The sequence below is a fragment of the Podarcis melisellensis genome (assembly GCF_964234715.1).
Source record: "Podarcis melisellensis genome assembly, chromosome: 12".
NCBI classification, from domain to species: domain Eukaryota; kingdom Metazoa; phylum Chordata; class Lepidosauria; order Squamata; family Lacertidae; genus Podarcis; species Podarcis melisellensis.
The window spans coordinates 14,513,003-14,537,698 of record NC_138544.1 but is presented as its reverse complement, the minus strand read 5'-3'; the positions used below and the strand labels follow the sequence as shown (position 1 = coordinate 14,537,698).

General features: G+C 44.2%; 2 protein-coding genes across 3 annotated transcripts in view; one reads left to right on the top strand and one right to left on the bottom strand.

Annotated features, from left to right (window-relative positions):
- The window catches only part of NPHP3 (nephrocystin 3), a 227,965-nt gene that overhangs the window by 33,996 nt on the left and 169,273 nt on the right, over positions 1–24,696 (bottom strand). The window lies entirely within an intron of this gene.
- LOC309380843 (lysosomal acid phosphatase-like) lies at positions 4,824–17,375 on the top strand (the record flags this gene model as incomplete). Its single annotated transcript, XM_081930939.1, has 10 exons — positions 4,824–4,914; positions 5,241–5,327; positions 6,185–6,337; positions 6,952–7,053; positions 8,076–8,180; positions 9,087–9,219; positions 9,732–9,805; positions 11,418–11,524; positions 13,153–13,327; positions 17,331–17,375. The coding sequence occupies exons 2-10, from the start codon at positions 5,247–5,249 to the stop codon at positions 17,373–17,375; spliced, it is 975 nt and encodes a 324-aa protein (XP_081787065.1). The 5' UTR covers positions 4,824–4,914; positions 5,241–5,246.

Sequence of the window (24,696 nt, the reverse complement as noted above, 5' to 3'; positions counted from 1 at the left end):
TGGGAAAGGTTGTGGACCACCGGCATGAAATTCACGGCATGTAATGCCTTGAGAGAGAATATTATGAAAATGATCCATAGGTGGTACATGACCCCAGTCAAGCTTGCAAAAATATACCACTTACCAGATAATAAATGTTGGAAATGTAAAGAAAATGAAGGTACATTCTTTCACCTCTGGTGGACATGCCCAAGGATTAAGGCTTTCTGGGAAATGATATATAATGAAATGAAAAAGGTATTTAAATATACCTTTCTGAAGAAACCAGAAGCCTTTCTCCTGGGTATGGTAAGCCATGTGGTGTCAAAGGACAGAACTTTTTTTATGTACGCTACTACAGCAGCAAGGATCCTTATCGCAAAGTATTGGAAGACACCAGATCTACCCACCCTGGAAGAATGGCAGATGAAGATGACAGAATACATGGGACTGGCGGAGATGACGGACAGAATCCGAGATCAGGACAAAGAGACAGTGGAAGAAGATTGGAAGAAGTTTAAAGACTATCTTAATAAATATTATAAAATTAATGAAGGCTAAAAAGATATGGGCTTAAAAATTAGGGGTTTACAGGGGAATTGATTTAAAGAAAAAAGAAAGAAATTAATGAAAATTATGGGAAATGTGGGAAGGGATTTGCTGATAAGATAAATGAGATTAGATTACAGAAGGGGGAGGTGTGAGGAGGTCGGTGAAATTAGGATCAGAAATTATTGGTTTGAATGTATACTCGTTTTTGTTTTGTTTGTTTGGTTGTTTATGTTTTTATTGTTGTTTTTTTATGTGTGTGTGTTTTGTTTTTTGTCTTTAAAAAAAACTTTAATAAATATTACTTAAAAAAAAAAATAGAGTTGGGTGTCATCGGCATACTGATGGCAACCCAGCCCAAAACTCCGGACAAGCTGGGCGAGGGGGTGCATAAAGATGTTAAAAAGCATCGGGGAGAGTATGGCACCCTGAGGCACTCCACACACCAAGGAGTGGCGGGATGACAATTCCCCCCCAAGCGCCACCCTCTGTCCCCGACCAGAGAGAAACGAGCGCAGCCATTGAAGGACTGTGCCCTGGATCCCCACGTCGGCAAGGCGGTGGTCCAGGAGTTCGTGATCGACCATGTCGAAGGCTGCTGACATGTCTAGAAGAATCAGCAGCCCCGACCCGCCTCAATCCAGCTGCCTGCGGAGATCATCTGTTAGGGCGACCAGAGCCGTCTCGGTCCCATGACCAGCGCGGAAGCCGGACTGGAATGGATCCAGAGCCGATTTAGAGATTAGAGAGAGTCTCCACCCCTTGGTTTGCTCTTTATAAAACACAACTTTCCCCCTTCCCACCTTCACTAACTAGGCAATTCATAATTACCGCCAGGAGCAACGAGGTCAGTGATGCATCTGCTACACAGTTTCAATAGCTGTGGCTTCACCTTCTTCATCCTGTTCTTGGGTCTGCTTCTCCCGAGTATCACAGGAAGGGAACTGCAGTTTGTTGTGTTGGTAAGCGTGAGGTCTTCTTTTCATTGCTAACAATGACTTTGACATTGCAGATTTGTGCAATTCCTCTTTCTATAGCCTGATTCCATGAATAATAATGTGCATTTTGTACAGCTGAGGTGCAATAGTCTTATTTCAAAGATGATTTCAGATATTTTTATTTTCTCATCCCCTCCCTTTGGGGGGGGGCAGGCAGGGAGGAAGGCCATTTTGCATAATTCTTTCTTCCTACACAATGCCTGGGAATGATGTTCCGTCCAGGGCATTGCAGAGCATGCAAAATGGTGTCCAGGCTTCCAACGCATTTGCTCCAAGAAAGAGAGGAGAAAATGAATGTGGTGGTGTTGCTGCTGTTGAGCCCTCCTTCCCAAGACACCGTTGGGAGGAATTTTCCTTCCCCGGGAGAAACTTGGTAAAATTGTCCCCCAATTCCTTTGCTCACAAACAGAATGGAGTGTTTTGAGAGGCAATTAGCACCCAGCCATAGCATTGTGTAGGGACATGGGTGGTGCTGTGGGTTAAACAACAGAGCCTAGGACTTGCCAATCAGAAGGTCGGCGGTTCAAATCCCCATGACAGGGTGAGCTCCCGTTGCTTGGTCCCTGCTCCTGTCAACCTAGCAGTTCGAAAGCACGTCATGTGCAAGTAGATAAATAGGTACCGCTCCGGTGGGAAGGTAAACGTTGTTTCCGTGTGCTGCTCTGGTTCGCCAGAAGCGGCTTAGTCATGCTGGCCACATGACCCAGAAGCTGTACGCCGGCTCCCTCAGCCAGTAAAGTGAGATGAGCACCGCAACCCCAGAGTCGGCCACAACTGGACCTAATGGTCAGGGGTCCCTTTACCTTTACAGCATTGTGTACCACCTTCACAGAACACATCGTGGATCTGATCAAATAGGCATATAAAGCCAGTTTATTTCTATGTTGTCACTGGGGCAAAATTCAATTCATTTTTCATTTCAGTTTCTGAACCAGGGATGCCATCTTGAATAAAATATTGGGGGGCCCAGATAAGCCCCACCCCACATAAGCGGTCACATGACAGCGCACACACACACTATTTGAATGGCAATGCTCAGCAACTTTGGGGGGGCAGCCCCCTCAAATATTTTATTGAGGAGTGGCTGATGTTGGCTCCTATGATGGCAGCTGAAAAACAGCTATCCTTGTAAATTCACATTTTTCTGAATTTTGCAATGTAGTTATCCAGCTCACATACAAAATGCATTATATTGGAGAAGCAATCTCCACACAGTCTCCAGAGGCAACCCTTGTGCACTGCGTTGTAATAGTCTATCCTGGAGGCAACCAGAGCATGAAAACATGCAAAGTGACTTGCAGTATCTGTGTTTCTGGTGCCTGCATTCAGATGTGATACAAAACTACGGTTAAGTACTGCATGAATGAATATTGGGTTTGTAATTCCCCCATTCCCTTTCCTTTTTTAAAAAAATATATATATTTATTTGTTTTTACAGAAAAAGAAGAAACATCACAAAAATACAGAACAACAAAAACAATCACAAATACACATAAAACAGATGAAAAGAGCAAAATACAGAAAGAAGAAAATTCCATCCATTAAAAAAATAAAAAAAATAAAAATAAAAACTCTAATTTTTAAATTCATGTTTACAAAACTTTCTTTCTTGACTTCCTCGCGCCTCCCTTTTTTCTGTTCCTCTTTGTCCAATCAGATACAGCAAACCCTTACCCTCTTTAGAAACTCATTTCTAATTATTAAAATCAATTCTATTATGTCTCCGATCTTTCCTCCTTATGTTTAAACACCTTTAGCATATTATTTACTTTTCACATAATATGACTTTGGTCTTTCACCCTTTTTCTATTACACTTTTGCATACTTTTAAATTTAACACTGTATCACTAATGCCATATTATTTTTATATCCAACATCATTTTAGCATTCATAAACTTTGCAGTATTTCTGCAGATAGTCCTTAAACTTCTTCCAGTCCTCTTCCACCGCTTCTTCTCCCAGGTCTCGGTCCCCCATTCCCTTTCCTCCTCCATCACAGCTGGAAGCATTTACTTCCATGTTCGACGAAGAAGAAGAAGAAGAGTTTGGATTTGATATCCCGCCTTTCACTCCCTTTAAGGAGTCTCAAAGCGGCTAACATTCTCCTTTCCCTTCCTCCCCCACAACAAACACTCTGTGAGGTGAGTGGGGCTGAGAGACTTCAGAGAAGTGTGACTGGCCCAAGGTCACCCAGCAGCTGCAGGTGGAGGAGCGGAGACGCGAACCCGGTTCCCCAGATTAGGACTCTACCGCTCTTAACCACTACACCATACTGGCTCTCAACTAACTGCAGTTCATCTTTTTTTCCAAACTAAGGCGAACGGTGGCTGGTTTTAACCGTGCTTTGCCCTTAACCGTTTACTTCAACCCCATGGTTTATGACTCTTGGTCATTCAGCAAAACCATAATCTGTAACTCTCAGTTTAAGCCTAGGTTGAAAAAGGAAGCAAATGTTTCTGATTTTTTTCCTTGCAGTTCCATGGAGAAGACTTGTGCAGATATTAAACCAGCTTTCCCTAACTTGCTACTTTAGACAGCAATTCCCATCAAACCCAGCCAGCATGGCCCAAGTTCAGGGATGATGGGAGTTGTAGTCAAAAAGGGGGGAAGGAACCAGGTAAGGCTATGCTAAACCACAGCGCTTTGAGAGGGGGTGTAAAAAATGAGGTTGCAGTACTCATATATTGATAAAAAGTGTTGTGGGTGTCAGCACAAAATGGCTGAAGCAGACAGAGAGAGATGATGATCATGAACTTCTGAGTACCATCACACAAAAAAGCACTGTCTGAAGGACAGGGAATAAAAATGTCAAATCAAACAAGTAAGTAAATACGCCAGAGCTTGAGCAAACATTTGCTTAATTGAATTTAAAGTGGCTAGCTTTGTGAAGAACACACAGTGCATGGAATATTCTGCTTGAACCTGAATATAAATTCAAGAGACAGGGAGCTGATTTTGCAATGTATATGTATTTTGAGTATAAGAAAACGTTTCATTCTTTCTCTGCTTCCTTTTTATGGATGAACCCCAGTAAAGTTACATGTAAATTATTACTTATAATTTGCAGCATAGAACTGTCTTCTTGACAGCCTTTTATTTTGTAAATCTGTTACCTCTAGAACAGGGGTTTCCAAACCCATCACTTTTATCCAGGTGATCTGCATCATGTCCTCATTAAATAGTCATATTGATTTTTAGAGCTATGGCAAGAAAGCGAATGTCTAATTCAGATAAATTGCAAACAATTCTAGTTTCTCTGAAAGCTAATACGGTCTCTGAACCATTTTACTAGGTTTACCGACATGGCGACAGAAGCCCACTTTCATCTTTTCCCACTAATGTTGTCAACGAAGATGCTTGGCCACAAGGATTCGCACAACTCACAAAGGTTTGATAGCTGCTCTTAGAAATGGAAGCATATTTTGTTTGATTTGTTTACATTTATTTCACGCTCCTTAAGATACTAATTAATCAAAATATACTCCAAAAGTTTTATTTATTTATTTATTTTAAGTTAACAGAATCTAAATACAGGTGTTAACCTTGCTGTTGTCCTGAAGTTGTGAAAAAGAACAGAGCTTAGCTTTTTCATGATGCTGTAATGTACAAGCAACGTTGTCATCCTAGAATACACAAAGTCTTTATCCTCGGAATGGGCAGCCAAATGTTATCAATCAGTTTTACATGCCTACTTTTCTTTTCTTTTCCCCTCAGCTTGGAATGCAGCAGCAGTACGAATTGGGCCAATTCTTAAGGAAGAGATATGAGGGCTTCTTAAGTACTGACTACAACCGAAAGGAAGCAAGTATTCGAACTAACAAGAGACTTTCCCCCTGTTCATTTAGCAGTAACATTTATGGAAACATAACAGATGAGTTTCCCCCATGCTATTTAAATCGGGACAAGCAAATACAAGCAGAAGTGGGGAATGTGTGTCGAGGGAACGACAAATGATTTCCCTTTGGGGTTCTAAACTTACTCACAGTTGCGATCCCCATGTGCCCCAAATCTCCTTGTCCAACAGCAGTGTCAGGAACTGCTGTCAAATATGTCTGTTTCCATGCTTCCTCCTCTGTTATCCTCCTCTTCTTTGGTCCTCTCTGACCCACCCCCATTATTGTTGTAACGTCCCCTGGGACCTTACGGTGAAGGGCAGGGAATAAATTAAAATTATAACACTCACAACAAAAAGAATAAGAACAACACTGGGGAATAAGCCCCAGAAGTCACTGACATTTCCCAGCATTTGGTGATTGAGGAAGAGACGGGGGTTCTTCACTGGCTTGGGCTAAACCAAAAGCTGGAGAAGGATTGGGTTCCAATGCCCACCACATTTTAAGGCACATGTTATGAACTGCTATGGTTTGTGTTCTGAAAAAATGAGTTGTGAAGTCCAGTGACATGACTCACACTTTCACATACCCACATGAACTCATGGCTCCTGGCAGAAAAAGGGAAGAAATATTCACCAATGATTCTCAAATGTTGTTCTCTCTTCTGTTTCTTTTTGGGGTATATGCTTAATGTCCAAGTCTCCCCAAGAGAGTATTTTACTGGGATTCAAATCAACTTTACTTAGAATTATACCTTCTGTTGTAGGATCAAAAAAACAACAACACTATCCTATAACTACACTTTTCCTTTTTTCCGCTCTCTAGATTTATGTCCGAAGTACAGATTATGATCGAACCATTATGAGCGCTCAAGCCAATCTGGCCGGACTCTTTCCTCCTAAAGGAAACCAAATCTGGAACGAAGAGATCCTTTGGCAACCAATTCCAGTTCATACTGTGCCTCGTTTAGAGGAAAGGGTAAGGAAACGTGTGGTATTTTTAACCTTTCCTGCTCCCTGTGCAATGAAAACATGGGCTGGATCCAGACACATCAAAGAAGCGTTTCAGCTTAAAGTGTGGTCAATTTAAACAGGGAAAACAGGTAGAGAAAAACAGGACTCCATGTCGCCTTCTGGTGGCACAATATTATATCGCACATACAACACATATAAATCACTTTTTCTTTACCATTCCAGCTAAATCCATGGTAACCTAAAAGAGAATATATATATGCACGCATGCACACACACACACCTTAACAGAGAGAACACAGACCTATTCAAGGTGTAGACAGGTATATATTGAGAGTTTGAGATATATATATTAAGAGAGAAAAATAGAAGGCTTAGACCTGTAATGGTGGGTTGGAGGTGTAATACAACAGAAATCAGACACCAGCCTCAAGAGTCTCAACAGCATCTAGCTTTAAGCATTTTCCCGCCTGCCAAAGTATTGAATGTGTGAAAACAACCTCAGACTATTAATCATAATCCAAATTTAGGGTGGACACATGGATTATGCACAGGCAGGCAACACCATCAGGAGGCCTTTGTAGTTAGTTAATACATTTTATTTATTTGTTCTTATTTTAGTTGCTGTATTTTCCTGTCAAAGCCAAATGTCCGAAATATGACCAACTTCTAAAGGAAACTTTTGAATCCAAAGCAGTCAGGGGAGAAGTGAAAAAGCACATGGTAAGAAAGGGAGAGGTGGTAACTTTAAGGCTGCAGTCCCTGCAAGGCAGTCCCGCTGACGTCAATGGGTCTTACTTTTGAGTAGACCTCCCGAGGAATGTGCAGCAAATGTCTGATTTGACAGCCAAACCGTCGTGGCGCCAGACTATAAACCTGTTTGCTCATGACAAATTTGTCGCCGCTGTTTTTTTCCAGGTCATTTTTTAAAAAACATTTTGTGCAAGTGCTCCTCTAGGCTACTTAAAACTAGAGATGTATCAACTGACCAATAGGGAAACTCTTTCTCTATCTGAAAATGCAACACATGTACTTGCGTATGTAGCTTTGAAGTGTTTTATTTCTACTGTTCTCACTTGCTTGCAAAATAAACAGAAAATAAATTTTCCCAAAAGGGAAAGATGTCTAGACAGATTGTCATGTTCAGGGGTCAGCAAACTTTTTCAGCAGGGTGATAGTCCACTGTCCCTCAGACCTTGTGGGGAGCCAGACTACATTGGGGGGGGGGATGAACGAATTCCTATGCCCCACAAATAACCCAGAGGTGCATTTTAAATAAAAGGACACATTCTACTCATGTAAAAACACGCTGATTCCCGGACTGTCCGCGGGCTGGATTTAGAAGGCAATGGGGCCGGATCCAGCCCCCAGGCCTTAGCTTGCCTACCCATAGTCTTGTTGCTTTGGCAGGGAAGACAAGAGCAGTTCCAGATTCGCAGAGTCCAATGTCAGTGTGCTTAACCCCTTCCCTTCTGAATACCAGAAGGGAATGAAGGGTCCCTTCCGCTTTCTTTGAGTGGCAGGTCGGAATGACGGGAAAGGGCCCCCAATTTGCTCCTTTCCCATCATCTGGGAAGTGAAGAAACTGATCCTTTTATTCTTGAAAAGCCTGTACAGTATTAAAGGACAGGGCTAAACTTTGCCAAATCATAAGACGCCGATCCCTGCAGGAACAGGCGCCGTTGATCCCTGCGTACCCATTCGCACTTAGTCATTTATTGATCCTTCTGCTCTTTCTCTTTCAGAAATTTCTAGGTAAAATGGCAGCTAACATGGGATACGACTTGCCGACGGTTCTGGATTATAAAAGTCTCAAACTCTGGAAGGCATACGATGCTTTACATGTTCAGGTATTTCTAAGAACACTTTATCACTCATCCGGCTCCAATAACAACAACAAAATAATAGGTTAGAACAAGATCTGGCAACCAAAGGCAAATGAGAGCACTTCGTGTGGAACAATGATTAGCCAATGGCGGAGCTTCATGCTCCCGCACCTGGGGGCGGAGAGCAGGTGGGGGCGGGGCTAGCATGCGCCCCGGGGGCGTGCGCTCCCCCCACACCCCTCTTCCTCCACCAGTGTGATTAGCGGCCCTGTTTTCAATACTGCTTGTGTCACCATAGCAACAGAAACTGCAGAGTGGTCCAAGCTACTGTTTAGACCCAGGGGTGCCAACTTGAATAAAATGGGAAAGGGAAGAAATAAATGTCCCATAATGAGCTCCGGCTACTTAGTTTCTGTGGCACAGGCAACATATCACCTGTACTGGGCCACCTCTTTAGTTATGGAAAGGCCCATTCTCCCAAAAAGGAGAATCTATCAGGCTAAGCTCATCCATCTTGGCTGACCACTCTAGCAGTCATTTTATTTAAACACCAGAGTCACAGGTTTGGGGAGGCAACTCCAAAAATCTATTCAGTCTAACTCTAATCTTAGAACCACAGAAATTTATTCAGACCAAGGACTCAGCCACACTCAGTCAACTATATCATTATAACTGTGTTATAAACATGTGACACCTTTTTTTTTTAACTGTATGCAGATCCAGCCCCAGCCTTCTCTCATTATAACATGTTTTTATCGGCTCTGGTTTTTGTTGGTGGTTGTGAGCCACTTTATGTAAACCAAAAGGTGGCATGTAATGGGTTTTCCTAAATATAAATATGAAACAAGAGAAGAGGTAACTGTTAAGGGGGGGGGGGGGAGGGCATGGATCACAGGAGGGAAAAAAACCTTCTTTTTTTCCTAACTGTAGAAAATCCATAACCAGCATCGACCAGACTGGGCTGATGATCAAGCCATGAAGAAATTGGAAAAGCTTTTGGCCTTTTCTTTACATGCCATGTTTGGGGTACACAAAAGAGTAGAAAAATCACAACTACAAGGAGGTAAGGAGGGGAAATTCAATATGACATGCATGTATCCTTGTTTATCTTAAGTGGGGGCAGCTAATTTTTTAATTTTTTTGCCTCAGGGGCTGAACTGAGGGTTGGACACACATACCTCAAGGGGCACATGACTCATGTGTGCAAAAGCACATGTATGTGTGTATGCCTACCTCTGCACCCGTCCAGCATGGGCCTAGGCTGCTCCCGTCACCTTCCAGAGAGTGATGAGTAAACGCCTTTGTGGTTGCCAGCCTCTGCCAGGGAAACAGCCAGGCTCTACAACATGTATTGATCACGTTATTATTGGTGACAGTGGTTGTGTTTGGAGGGCATTGCTAGGATTCCGTATCACCTTGAAAACAACAACAACAACAAAGTTAGATGTCCTCAGTCCCAGCTTTTTGGGGAGCAGGGAGAAGTCATCACAGTGATAAAGGGGAGTGAAAGGCTGAAAGGCTTGGAATGGATTGCTGTTTTAACCATCATTTGTATTCTTTTTCATCACCATTAAGGTCTCCTTCTGGATGAAATTTTGTATCAGTTGACACGAAGTCCTAATGGAAGAAAAATGTTAATGTATTCAGCTGTACGTATGAACATTTTTTAAATTGACCAAACCTTCTATAGCTCACATTTTTCCTGCTCCTTTCTAGCTCCCCTTTCTGTTTGGCAACACTATTTGTCTACTCAATTCACATTACGTTCATCACATATTTTAAAAGTTGGGTTGAAAGCTAACACTTTTAAATTTGAAGGGAAAGCAACCATGCCACTGATCTGTGACCCTGCCCTCCTGATTCGGACTGGGCCCCACACAGTACATTGTACTTGGGAATATATGGGGAGGCTTGAGGCTAGGAAACCTGCAGAGCCCTCCAACCCAGGTCAGGTGTGGTGTGCTCTTTCTGCAAAACAGAAGTGGAAATCTCACACATATACAAGATTAATGCAACATCTCACTGATACTGAAGGCAACCTCAAGGCCATCCCCAGGTCTCATGAGTATAACTTAAAAGACAACAATAATGCAAAAAATAAATAAATCTCAGCTAGACTCTGGAGTCATGTTCTAGGGCAGAAAGGGGAGATCCCAAGTGTCTTGTAACATGTTGTCAGTTTCAGTCCTGGCATGTATTTGCTAAAGGGCTTTCTCCATTCTGTTACCGCCCACATTCTGTATTCCAAACCACAAATCATTCATTTTTCAATATGGATATGACAGGTTCTTACATAATTCACATTGTCAAGTTTTACTTTCTTATTGGCTCTGGATATAGACATGTGCCTCCTCTCCCCAGGGAGCAGAGTTGCGTATTGACTCCAAAATGCTTAATAACCCTACTCAGTACTTTCTTGTAAACGTTAAACAAAATGGAAGGTAAATCAAAGCCTGCAGTATTCCACAGCACCCAAGCCACCTTGCCAATGCACCACCTTCTGGGAACAACCATCCAAGTTGGAACAGAACAACTGCAAAACAACTTCCCCTACTCCCAACTCAGATAGTCTCTCAGAATAATTCCATGGCTGGTGGCAATAAAAACCCCTGAGAGATCAAGGAGACCCAGCAGGGACATACTCTACCTTTCCATTGTTCATACATAGGACCTGCCTGTGCAATCCTTTTTAGGGCAGATAAATTGCATGACTGGAGTACACACATTTTATGTACAATATGTGTATACAGTCCTAGATTCCTATGCAGAAGAGTGAGTAATTTCAGATGGATGTATGCAGAATGAAGGACAAATGTGAAGTAACTACATGTTTAAACAATACTGAATAAATGTCTGAAACAAGGTCCTACATCGCCGGGGCTGCACATTTCATTCTCTTTAAATTCTTGCTTGGGTAATCTTGCGAAAGGGGTCCTTTTGCAATTAAATCCATCGCATGTCATAGACCACAGTGGAGGACTTTTTCTGATACAGCATCCTTGGAACTTAAGGCCGGCCCAAGATATTTTGGCACTTGAGGTGGACACAAAATGTAGTGAAGATCTGCCTCAGGAACAAAGGGGAAATAAAGATTGACATCGTTACCTGCTGCCCCTGTGCAACTTGCCACCTGAGGCAGTCATCTCACCTTGCCTCATGGGTGGGCGGGCCGGCTTAGAGCTAACAGTGTCTAAGTACTCTATACACAAACGCACTTCTGTCATGGGAGCAGTAAGGAATTCTTTATTTTCTTTTTTATAGCATGATGTCACACTCGTAGCTCTCCAAGTAGCATTGGGTGTTTTCAAAGAACATCTACCTCCCTTCGCCGCTTGCCATATTTTTGAGGTATATCGAGAAGACGATGCGTAAGTACTGATGCATAGATAAAATAATCAGCAATGGTATATTGGGTAAACAAGATTCACTCACCTTCTCAAACCTGCACAGAACACAGTATTTCTTCTCACAATTTGTGCACTGCTAAAATGAGTCCAAAAAAAATTGCGTTCCCAGACTCTCCAAGTGTTCCTATTTTCCAAGGACACCCCCAATTTAGAGAAGCTGTCCCAGTTTCTGATTTGATCCCAGAACTGCCCACTTTTCCTTAGAAAGTCCCTATTTTCATTGGAGAAATGTTGGAGGGTATGGAATTATCCCAGCCCTGAGCTGTCTGAAGGCAATCCTGTATAGGGAAGGTTGTTTTTAATGTTTAACATATTATCATGTTTTTATATACCGTATTTTTCACTCTATAGGACGCACCTGGCCATAGAAAGCTCGTTGTTTTAGAGGGGGAAAACAAGAAGGAAAAAATCTCCCCCTCTCTGCTCAGCGCCCCTTCAGCGAAGCGGCAGGAGAAATGGAGCCCCTTCCATTTCTCCTCCTGCTTGGCTGAAGGGACACTGCGCAGCTCTCCCTCTTTGCTGAAGCCAGGAGAGTTTTGCTCTCCCGGCTTCAGCAAAAGGAACCTGAAGCCTGCGGAGCGCAGTGGAAATTTGTGCTGTGCTCCAAAGGCTTCAGGCAGCTATCCTTGAAGCCTGGAGAGCGAGAGGGGTTGGTGTGCACCAACCCCTCTCGCTCTCCAGGCTTCAGCAAAAGCAACGCAAAACCTCCGGAGCACGGAGGGAGCACTCCTTCTGTGCTTCGGTGGCTTTGCATTGCTATCGCTGAAGCCAAGGAGCCTGTATTCGCTCCATAAGATGCACACACATTTCCCCTAAATTTTTGGAGGGGAACAAGTGTGTCCTATAGAGCAAAAAATATGGTATGTTGGAAGATGCTCAGAGTGGCTGGGGCAACCCAGTAAGATGTGTGGGGTATGAATTATCATTATGGAATGGGACGTCCCTATTTTCATTGGAGAAATGTTGGAGTGTATGCATTCCTCTGTGTTTGAGCTTGACACCCGACTGTCCAAAATGCTATTGGAAGTGCATTTCATAGGTGAATGGCTGAGGTGTACCTGCCTTTGAAAGACAGAAAGGGATTGAAAGGGTTGAGCCAGCGTTCTTCAATCTAGAGTCCCCAGATGTTGTTGGACTACAGCTGCTTTTATCTCTAGACAGCTGGACCAGCCATCAGGGTTGTCGTCCAGCAACATTGACGGACTTAAGACATAAGGCGGCGGCTGAAGCAACAGTTGCATTTTGCATGTAGGTCCTTCGGTGTTTTGCCACCTCTGCACAAATCCCATTGTGGTGCATGCAAAGGTGTGCTAGAGAGGGCAGGTGGGGACACGCTTGAATTGCAGGATAGATGCACTGAAGGAAAGAAATGGAGGGGGCATTGCCAGACAGCAGCAGTGCACAGCAGGGATAGTGGGCGGCCGGGGCAGGGGTGGAGGCCAGGCACCCACAGCAAAAGTTCTGTAGGTACCCGCCCCCCCGGCCCCCTGGAGTTAGCGCCAATGTCCCTGGGCAATATATGGCTGCATCTTATGAGAATGACCACATAGGAATCCAATCAGGGGGTGACCTGACTTTCTTCTTTTCAGTGAGCACACCATTGAGATGTACTATCGGACCAGTCCTGATGCTCCACCTCAACAGCTCATTTTGCCAGGCTGTAAAGCGGCTTGTCCCTTTATGGACTTTAAAAACCTGCTTTCTAATGTCTTACCGGAGAACTGGGAAGCAGAATGTAACCATAGGTGGCATCGTGACAGAAAGGTAAGATAGGGTTGAAACAAAAACGTGTAAAACGGTTGTGTCATCATTCAAGGTCCCAGCTTGACCTTCCTCTCAAAATCATAATACAGTGATACCTAGCGTTAAGTACTTAATTCGTTCCGGAGGTCCGTTCTTAACCTGAAACGGTTCTTAACCTGAAGCACCACTTTAGCTAATGGGGCCTCCTGCTGCCGCTGCACCGTTGAAGCATGATTTCTGTTCTCATCCTTAAGCAAAGTTCTTAACCTGAGGTACTATTTCTGGGTTATCGGACTCTGTAACCTGAAGCGTATGTAACCCGAGGTACCACTGTAATTAGTGAGGCTGGACTGTTTGAGGTTTGAAGCTTTAGGAATGCAGCTTCCACCCCCACCTTCATCCTGCTCCACCCTCGAGACACTGGAAAGCAGACTGCCCTATTATCCTGGGAACTATAGTTCGTTAAGGCTGTCGGGAATTATAGCTTTGTGAGGGGTAAAATGCAATTCCCAGTGTACTCTGGAGGACATCACTGCTGGGAGGAAAGCTACAACAATTGTAATATGTTACCTAAAAAGGGAATGAAGTGGAAGACATACCGTGGTGCCTCGCAAGACGAAATTAATCCGTTCCGAGAGAGCCAGTGTGGTGTAGTGGTTAAGAGCGGTAGTCTCGTAATCTGGGGAACCGGGTTCGTGCCTCCGCTCCTCCACCTGCAGCTGCTGGGTGACCTTGGGCCAGTCACACTTCTCTGAAGTCTCTCAGCCCCACTCACCTCACAGAGTGTTTGTTGTGGGGGAGGAAGGGAAAGGAGATTGTTAGCCGCTTTGAGACTCCTTCGGGTAGTGATAAAGCGGGATATCAAATCCAAACTCTTCTTCTTCTCTTCGTCTAGCGGTTTTTTCGTCTTGCGAAGCAAGCCCATTGACAGCTTAGCAGATTAGTGCTATTAGCGGTTTAGCGGCTTTTAGCGGATCAGCTGATATGCGGCTTAGCGGCTTAGGAAAAGGGGCAAAAAACCCGCAGGAACTCGCAAGACATTTCATCTTGCGACGCAAGCCCATAGGGAAATTCGTTTTGCGAAGCGCCTCCAAAACGGAAAACCCTTTCGTCTAGCGGGTTTTCCGTCTTGCGAGGCGTTCGTCTTGCGGGGCACCACTGTAAAGGCAGACTATTCTTCCTCCTCATCGATTCCTACTTTTTTAGTAAATACTTACAGTCATACCTCGGGTTACAAATGCTTCAGGTTGAATTTTTCCGGGTTATGTTTGTTTTAAAGAATAATATTTATTACTTTTAAACACTACAAAAAAGGAAAGAAGAAAAAAAAGACAATACAATACAATATAAAAAAATTACACAACACTAACACAATAAACTAAAAAAGACAAAACAAAAACAGTTTAACACACATCATACAATTTCAATATCTTATCTTACATTCACTTGTTTCAATGACCTCCTCACACCTCCCTTTTTGTATTCCACTTCTATTAATTATTTCAGCAATCCCTTTCCAGCTTCCTCTATTTTCTATCCTATAATTCTCTTAACATATTCTACCCTTATTTTTCCTACTCTAATAATCTATTTATACCTAATTCCTTATAACATTTCTATTAAAGCCATATAACTTCATTCCAACATTTTTCTAACATTCATTAATTTTACAATATTTCTATAAATAGTCTTTAAACTTTTTCCATTCTTCTTCCACCGACTCTTCTCCCTGGTCTCGGATTCTGCCAGTCATTTCCGCCAGTTCCATATAGTCCATCAACCTGGTGATCTTCTGTCCGATGCTCTTAGCTCTTTTCCAAGTCCCTTCTGCAGATCTTCTTCGTATTTATACAAAAACTTTACTTTGTCTTCTACTGATCTTATTTTTATTTTCCTTCCTTTGAAGCTGAAGAATAGACCTTGGGGAAACTCCCACCTAAAGATGATTTTATTCCTTCTCAGCAGGGCAACCAAATCTCCGTAGTTAGACCTAAGATCCAAACGGTATTTCGGGACGTCTTTAAAAATTTCCACTCTTGGCTGTTGTACTTCTAGGTTCTTCTGGTAGTGCCAACAGTCTCTTATTCTGTTCTTCTCTTTTTTCCCTCCTCTTCCAAATCTGAAGGCCCTCACAGTTTTAATCTCTTCTTGACCCAAATCCAAGTCCCAAAAATCAGCAAATTGCTATGTGAAGAAGTCTATCAAACTTTCCTTCTTGGGCTCTGATCCTCAAATTCGTCTGTTTTTCTTTAAATTCAATCATAGCAAGCGTCGACTTATGGTCATCAAGTTGCCTCTGTTAGGCTGGGACTCTCTCTCTCTCCAATTGTGTTACTTTACATTCAGCAGCAACGGCTTTCTCCCTAGCTTCCTCCGCAGTCTGACGTGTCAAAATAGATTTCTGTATCAATTTCTGGATTGTTTCTGTGTTGATATTCACCTTTTGTCCCAGATTATTTATACTTTCTGTATTTAAGTCAATTTTAATAGTTGCAGCGTCCACTTTCGCATTTATCACCTCTGTTTTCTTGTTAAGCTGTTCCAGTGAATCATTTATCTTACTTAATGCATCCGCTAAGGCCTCTTCTGTCGACATACCTCTTGATTTTGAATATACTGTTACAAACTCAATAGGAGAAGAAGCAGGGGGGCCTGATATTGAGGCTCTCCTAGATTGCTGCCAAGTCCTCCCAGACCTTAATGTTTTTTCAAGAATTGACTAGTCCATTTTTTCCTTTCCATTTGCCATAACACTTAAACGATTCAAGGTCAGTCCCAGAGTCTCACAGCTTTTTATCTTGCAGCTGGAAATTCCCCCAGCCCAGCTCTTGTAACAGTTTCAAAGGTTTCCTCTAGGGGGAAACAGTTTCTGTTTATATTAGTCAATAATGTCCTCTTTTAAACATAGCTCAAACAACGAAGTTAGTTTCAATTTTCAGTTACTTTTACTCCTTTTTAAAAGCAGACGGAGACAGTAGAAACAATGTATTTCTCTTATTAGCTAACTGTCAACGAACGTTCTAATCGCTGTCAGTGAGCCTTCCAAAAACCGTCAGTCCTGCTAGCAGCCCGTTTCCAGGGTCTGAGTGGCGGTATTTTAAACCTCTTCGCTCTCTCCCGCAGGCATATTCAGTTCACAACTTCCCCCCCTCTTCTCCTGCCTCCCAAGGGGGGGGGTTAATGTTCTTTACCGATGGAAATTTAGTCCTTTACAATAGGCTTTCCAAGGCTTCAGCTTACAGCCTCAATGCTTCAGTCTATTTACAAAAGGGGAAGGCGGACTTCCTGTATTGAACCTCCCCATTACAATACAAAATTAAACTTTTAGAAATCCAATCCTCCCACTTCAGCTCTACTCACGGGTAATTACTTTAAAATCAAATTGTCCACAGGAAAAAGTCAGCGCTCTCCAGCAACAGCAATGCGGCTTCGCTCCGTGGAAGAAGCAGACAATTTGAAGCACCGCGCTGCTCACCCCACGTTGCTCCGGACCCCCGAAACTGGGTTTCCCCGCGAGTAGGGGAGGCGCAAAAGGTGCCCGCCAAATCCCACGCTCACAGGCTTCTCCCGCCTGTGATTTTTTGCGGGTCTCCGCCTTCGCCGTGACTGCCAGACCCAAATTCCCACGGGGAAAATTCCTCCCGATCAGAGGAAATCCGCCATTACCGGAGGCACCAACCCGGAAGTCTGCATTTTCCCGGGTTATGGACCGCCGAAACCTGGAAGTACCAGAACGGGTTACTTCTGGGTTTCAGCGGTCGCACATGCACAGAAGCGCTAAATCGCACTTTGTGCATGCGCAGAAGCGCCGAATTGCAACCCACGTGTGCGCAGATGTGCAGCTGTGGGTTGCAAACGCTGCAGGTTGCGAACACGCATTCCACATGGATCATGTTCGCAACCTGAGCGTCCACTGTATAGGTAAAAAAATGCTTTACTAAATTTCAACGTTTTTAACATACACAGTCAAAACACACTTTCATATTTTCTCTTATTTTTGTTCACTTCCCACCCCATTTTCCAGATAATACTGTTTAAGGACAGGACACGGGATTCTGGCAAGAAATGAGGTGGGTATGTGTGTATTTTTGTAAATCAAAACTGGTGTATGGACTCTGTCAAGTTGGGTACCTACTGTTCTCCGGATGTGGAATTTCTGACAATTAAATGCAGACCTTTCTATCTTCCCCGGGAATTTACAACAGTGGTGTTAACAGCGGTGTACACAGCACCAACTGCAAATGCATGCAGGGCCATGAGCAGTATGCATGAAAACATCAATGCTAAATTGAGCAGATACCCGGAGGCTGTGCAGATTATTGCGAGGAACTACAGTCACACAGATGTGAGGGCAGTACTGCCAAAATTCCATCAGCACATTGAGTGTGCAACAAGGGGAGAAAATACTCTTGACAAGGTGTATGCAAACATTAGACGGGCATATGAGGTCAAGACCTTGGCGCACCTCGGTGGTTCAGATCATGTGTCCCTGCTTCTGACACCAGTATACACACCCCTCAGGAAACAAGGCCAGATACAAACACGGATGGTTACTGGTTATAAATCAAGGAATTCATCAGTGGTAGAGAGTACTGCTTCCTTGGTGGGAGAGTTTAATACCTTCTTTGCCCGATTTGAGGTGACACCAACAGTGACTCCAACAGGAATGCCAGAGCTATTGGCGTCACTACCTACAGGAAATGCTGGCAGGGTGGAAGAGGGAGAAGTGAGGCGAATATTAAAGGAGGTAAACACGAGGAAGGCTGTGGGCCCGGATGGAGTCGCTGGCAGGGTGCTAAGAGATTGTTCGGACCAACTGGCAGGAATCTTTACGAAGATTTTTAACCAGTCTCTGGCCCAAGCCACTGTTCCACTCTGTCTGAAATCTGCTACCATTATACCCCTGCCAAAAACATCAAAGATAGACAGTCTGAATGATTTTCGCCCTGTGGCACTGACACCCATTATAATGAAATGTTTCGGAAAACTGGTGAGGAAGCGCATCTTATCTTGTCTGCCAGTGGGACTTGACCCTTACCAGTTTGCATACAAGGCAAAGAGATCCACAGAGGATGCTGTGGCAATGGCTTTACATGCTGTCCTGACTCATTTGGAGAAGCAAGGGAACTACGCGAGATTGTTATTTGTAGAATTTAGTTCTGCATTTAATACTATTCTTCCGCATAGATTGGTGCCCAAATTATTAGACCTGGGACTTCCACCATGTTTGTGCAGGTGGATGTTAGACTTTCTATCAAACCGTTCCTAAAGGGTCAGGTTGGGTTCCCACGTCTCTGCGGATCTCATCACGAATACGGGGACGCCGCAGGGGTGCATGTTGAGCCCGCTCTTATACATGCTCTATACAGCTGACTGTGCCCCCAAATACCCCAGTAATAAGATCATTAAGTTCGCAGATGATACAACGGTGGTTGGTTTAATTATGGCTGGAGAGGGGGAGACGGCCTATAGGAAGGAAGTTGAGCAGTTGGGGGAGTGGTGCAGGAAAAACAACTTACTACTTAACTTAAAGAAAACAAATGAGATCATTGTGGACTTTAGGAAATGTAAATTGAATATTCAGCCACTTATTATTGAGGGGAAGTGCGTGGAACAGGTCTCAGTGTTTCGATTTCTGGGAATGGAGTCGAGAGACGACCTAACCTGGGGAGAGAACAGCAAAGACCTGGTGAAGAGAGCACAGCAGAGGTTATATTTTCTGAGAATCCTCCGGAAAAAGAATCTCTCAAAGGACCTGTTGATGGCATTCTACCATTGCACTGTGGAGAGCGTACTAACTTATGGTCTGTGTGTGTGGTTTGGGAGCTGCACGGCCAGGGGAAAAACAATGCTATCCAGGGTCGTAAAGACTGCAGAGAGAATTATTGGGTGTACTCTTCCCACCTTAGGTCAAATCTATGCTGCCAGGTGCCATAAGAAAGCGGCAGAGATAGCACATGATAGTACGCACCCCGGAAATGATCTCTTTCAGCTTCTGCCTTCTGGAAGAAGGTATAGGGTTATAAAGGCCAGGACTCGCCGCCTGAAAAACAGTTTCTACGCTAATGCAATTCTGGTTCTAAACGCAGCATAAGGGGTCTCTGTAGTATAGTGTATATTAAAATGGGGTTTTAGAGTTTTTTAGGGGTTTTTGAATGTTTTATGTAGTTTGATATAGTTTTTATGTAGTTTTGTGGTAGTTTTATGTAGTTTTGTGGTAGTTTTATGTAGTTTTTCAATTTAATTGTTCCGCAAGGGACAATGACAATAAAGATATTGCGGGGGGGGGGGGAGTTGCTGTTTCTCCCCTTCTGCTACACCCTGTTTTCTAGCTATCAAATGAAAGCCACAACATTATAATCTAATTCCTTCTGCTGTTCATAGCTCAAACCCTGCTGGCCAGTTCATCACACTATAACACTTCTTTAAATAGTCTGAAAAAGGCATCCATTCTTCCATAAGAACACTCGTCATTAGATTCTCTGAATGCAAATGTATACATAACTTGTAATGACTATCTGCAAATTTCCTAAATATGTATTTCTAAATGTTCGCAGTGTTGTTGACCTTTTGTCATGTTGCTGTTGTCTCTCACCTCCTACCAGGATGAAAAGGGAAGCCAAAGAAAGGCGAAATCAGCCAACTGACCTCCTCAGGAAGGAAACTGGACGGCAAAGTTATAAATCACCGGCAACACTACATGATTGTTGATGCTTTTGTGTGGTGCTCATAATCAAGATTTTCTTCTTCTCGTTGAAAATTCCAATCAAATAAAATCAGGCACATAGGTGCACTAGATTAGCTTGAGCAAACACGTTAATTTGCACGTTAATGTGTGTCTATAGATTTAATCTAATTACTTGAGGGTGGGGAAAGCAGGGGTCTATTTTGCAACCTTACTAAGGGTTAGGAATATATGGATATTCCTAATTCCAAACTGCTGCAGAGCTTAACAACCTTTGTCAGAACCCCATTCATCCAAAATGGTTGACACATTTAATATATTACCCTGTATCGGTCCCTACAGCCGCAGCAGGCGCTGTAAATCTGCAATAGTTTGACTTCACCCCTGAAGGCACACTCTTCAATTGTCTTCCAAGGCTGATAGCTGCCAACAATAACTTCAGTTGGCACTGTTATTTATCCAGCTGTTAGATTAGTCAGACAGTTTGAATTCTCACACCCCATCTAGACCCAGCGAGAGTCACTGTGCAGTAAAAACACTGACAACTAACTGAGAGTGGAGAAAGAGAGAAAACTCGCCAGAAACAATAAAGGAAAAACAGAAAATGGAGGGATATGCTGTAATCATCACACTAGATGTCCTATCAGAACAATCTTTGCATGATCGCAGGTTTGTTCTGTTTCTACAGCTTCTATTGCATGGGTAGGCAAACTAAGGCCCAAGGGCCGTGTAATGGTTCTAGGGGTTGCTCGTGCGTAAATCGGCGCCACACCTGCCTGGGTTGCCTGAGTGAACCCTTTCTGTCCAGACAGCCACTCACCCGTGACTGTCTCAATCGCTGGCAGAATCCGTCAGTGGGCGTTTCTTGAACTTCTTCCAGCAAAGAAGCTCTTTGACGCCTAGTCTCCGCCTTCTCTCCCTGCGTGGAAGCCTTCTGCGCAGGGAGGGTATGGGCAGCGGAGGACCCGTGCTCTCCCCGCTGGTCTCTGGCGAGGAGTCATGGAGCCACCTCACCGATTCCCCCATCTGCCCCCCTTCTCCACTGGTGCCACGCTGATTTCCTTCCCCAGAAGATGGGCTGCTTCTCTCCCTCCCGGGATGCCCTCCGGAATCCCTCTGGAGCCCTCCCTCTCCCTCTGGCTCTGATGGCAGTTCCCTGACAGGCCGGATCCGGCCCAGTCACCTTCTAAATCCAACCTGTGGACAGTCCGGGAATGAGTGTGTTTTTACATGAGTAGAATGTGTGCTTTTATTTAAAATGCATCTCTGGGTTATTTGTAGGGCATAGGAATTTGTTCATTTTTTCCCCTTCAAAATATAGTCTGCCCCCCCCCCACAAGTCTGAGGGACAGTGGACTATCCCCCTGCTGAAAATTTTGCTGTCCCCTGTTCTATTGAATGGAAGCTCTTGCACAGTTCCCAAAATTTCAATGGGACTTAGACAGGACTTTTGAAGTCCCTGCTCCCATGAAATCTGTATAGGTTTTCTAGCTCCCTCCTCCCTGTGCCAGATATGTTGAAAAAGAAATATAGGAATGGTTTGTCCTGCAGGCCATTCATTTGCCTTTGAAGCATCCTACCCAAATGAAACTGACCTGTGTTTTGTGCGCCAGTAGTGATTTTGGCCCAGAAAAGCGAGATGAGCACTGTACCCCATAGTCACCTTTGACTGGACTTAACCATCCAGGGATCCTTTGCCTTAACTACATAAACAAAAGGAAAAGGTGTTTCCTTCCTCTAGAGTTCTCAAACAGTAGTGTCAGGGAACTGCCATCGGAGCCAAGAGTGGAGGTAAGGCTCCCTAGCGATGCAGGAGAAGGGCCCAGCCGGGAGATAGGGAACACTTCCTTGGAGGAAGGAAATCAGCATGACACCAGGAAGAAAAGGGAGCCGGGAAGGACTTCGGAGAGATGGCTCCAAGACTCTTCCACAGAGACCAGCGGGGAGAGCCCAGGACCTCCGCTGGCCACACCCACTCTGCGCAGAAAACCTCCGCGCAGGGAGACTAGGCGGCGACTTGGTGTCAAAGAGCTTTTATGCTGGAAGAAGTTCAGGAAACGCCCACTGACGGATTCTGCCAGTGACTGACACAGCCACAGAGAAAGTGTTGTTCAGCCAGCCAGGGAAAGGTTTAGCCAGACAACGTTGCCTAGAGCAGCGGCCACTTACACACGAGCAACCCCAATTCCCCTTACAAGTAGGCATGTACATATTGCAATGTGTACATTTAGTGATGCAGCAGTAAAACTGCTAGCACATTTGCAAAGTGAAGTATGTTTTCAAATTGGATGGGGGACCATGTCGTGTTGAAATTCCTGCATTGCACAGGGTTAGGACCAGATGACCCTCAGTGTTCCTTCCAATTCTATGTAGTGGGTTAATCAGTTAAAGGGCAGTAGCAGTTAACTATTTTCAAATATCCAGTGGGTCATCAAATCATATTACGCTCTATAAATACCTTCTTGACTTCTTCTGACTTCATAAGTATTGAAATGTTCGAGGATTTGCCACTGTTTTTCCATTTATGGAAACTGAAGGAAAAGTTTGTATACTTTTGGGCTCACATACCTCTGGATAATTCTAAACCCAGAAATGTACCCTATGAAAAAACAATTGGAAATCATAAGGTTACCTGTAGGCTTTTCATAATTAACCAGGGTACTTAATGGAGGATAACAAAACCCATTTCGGCCATAATGAATGACCCCAAACAAAGCATGCAGAACAAATACTGTCTATATAGCAAATGGATGTTCCAAAACATCCAAAATGATGAAAAAGCAACTTAATCACTAGAGGTCACTCTATTCCTTCAAATCTCAGATTGTGGTTCAGTCAACCAAGAATATTTGAACACTACTTACTCTAGAATTTCCCCACACGCTCACTTTTATGGGGAACTTACATGACATCATCAAATCTTTGTTCTCTGTCCCCTCCCCCCCCGTACTTATATGTTCTCTTTTGAGTGCTCAGTGGCGTAGCGTGGGGGGTGCAGGGGGGGGCCAGCCACACCGGGCGCAACATCTGGGGGTTAGGGTTAGGGGGTGCAAATCCACGGGTTAGGGGGCGCAAATTACTTGCCTTGCCCCGGGTGCTGACAACCCACGCTACGCCACTGTGAGTGCTCACAAAAGCTGACAGGACAGGGTGGGCTGGATCTCTGCAGGTGTAGACCAGTCTGCCTTGGAAGGGGCATCGTTTTGGCATGTTCACCTTAATCCAAACAAGTCAGAGAGGCTCCAGTTCAAATCTGAGGTGGAGCAGGCAATGACATCCCACCCTCCAACTCAAGGACAAGTCGTTCTTGGCACCTGAGGCAGAAAATCCCAGAAAAAGCGAAGGGTCATCATAGCACAGCAGGAGAGCAGCTATGGTGTCCTCAGAATCTTAGAGAAAGGCTGTGAATGTCACTTCTCAGGAACCCTGCATAACTGCTTCCAGTTAGCACAGAAAATACCCAGCTTGAGGAACCAACAGCCTGACTCACTATGAACCAGCTTTCTACGTAAGTGTGTTTCCTCTTCCCTGGTAGTAAAAAACACAGCAATAATAAATTAAATCGCTAACGGTTTGTTGCCCATTCGTGAAACTGCCTCCCTCTGCCTAATTAAAGGACCGACTCTGTAGCCCTTAGCCATCCACTGTCACGTAGAAACATTTGATTATTTTAATTTTTTTACTGCTATTTGACCTGCTGAGCTGAGGAATGCTGCTAAACTAACCCAGCTTTTTAGCACAACATTTTCTGCTGTTATTTGTCCCTTGTGCTACAAGTTTTTGATATTTTAGGACTGGCAATTTGGTTACGGTTAGTGAAGATCAGAAGGCCCTTAATGACATCCTTATTGGATGGTACCTCAGGTTAAGAACTTAATTCGTTCTGGAGGTCTGTACTGTTCTTAACCTGAGGCACCACTTTAGCTAATGGGGCCTCCCGCTACACAATTTCTGTTCTCATCCTGAAGCAAAGTTCTTAACCCAAGGTACTATTTCTGGGTTAGCAGAGTCTGTAACCTGAAGTGTCTGTAACCCAAGGTACCACTGTATTGTAATCTGTGGTGTGCAGTCAGTGGACTAGTGGGACTGGGTTGGCCCCTAAACGTTCCTGGTAAATTAGATTAAACCCTGGAACCTCCTTCCCCAAGTCTAGGAAGCTTCTGCCCAATTTAGGGAGAGAGGCCTGATACTCACGTGTGATGTCGCAACATCACAACATCACTCAAGTTGGCATCTCTGGCTCTGTTTCCCGACGAAAAATATCACGGCTGATTGCAATGCATTTATTCCCCCCCACACACACACAAAATCACCACTGATTGCAATGCTGGGGTGTGCCTATGAAGAGCCTCCAGAAACGTCTACGAGGTCGTCAATCACGCCCCTTACAATGAACAAGCAGCACGCAGTCAGTGAATACTAAACAACCTTTTTGCACCCAGTGACTCTCTTTAAAGCCCTAAACAGCCTCGGCCCAGTATACCTGAAGGAGCATCTCCACCCCCATCATTCTGCCCGGAGGCAGAGGTCCAGCGCCGAGGGCCTTCTGGTGGTTCCCTCACTGCGAGAAGCAAAGCTACAGGGAACCAGGCACAGGGCCTTCTCGGTAGTGGCACCCACCCTGTGGAACGCCCTCCCATCAGATGTCAAAGAGATAAACAACTACCTGACATTTAGGAAACATCTGAAGGCAGCCCTCTTCAGG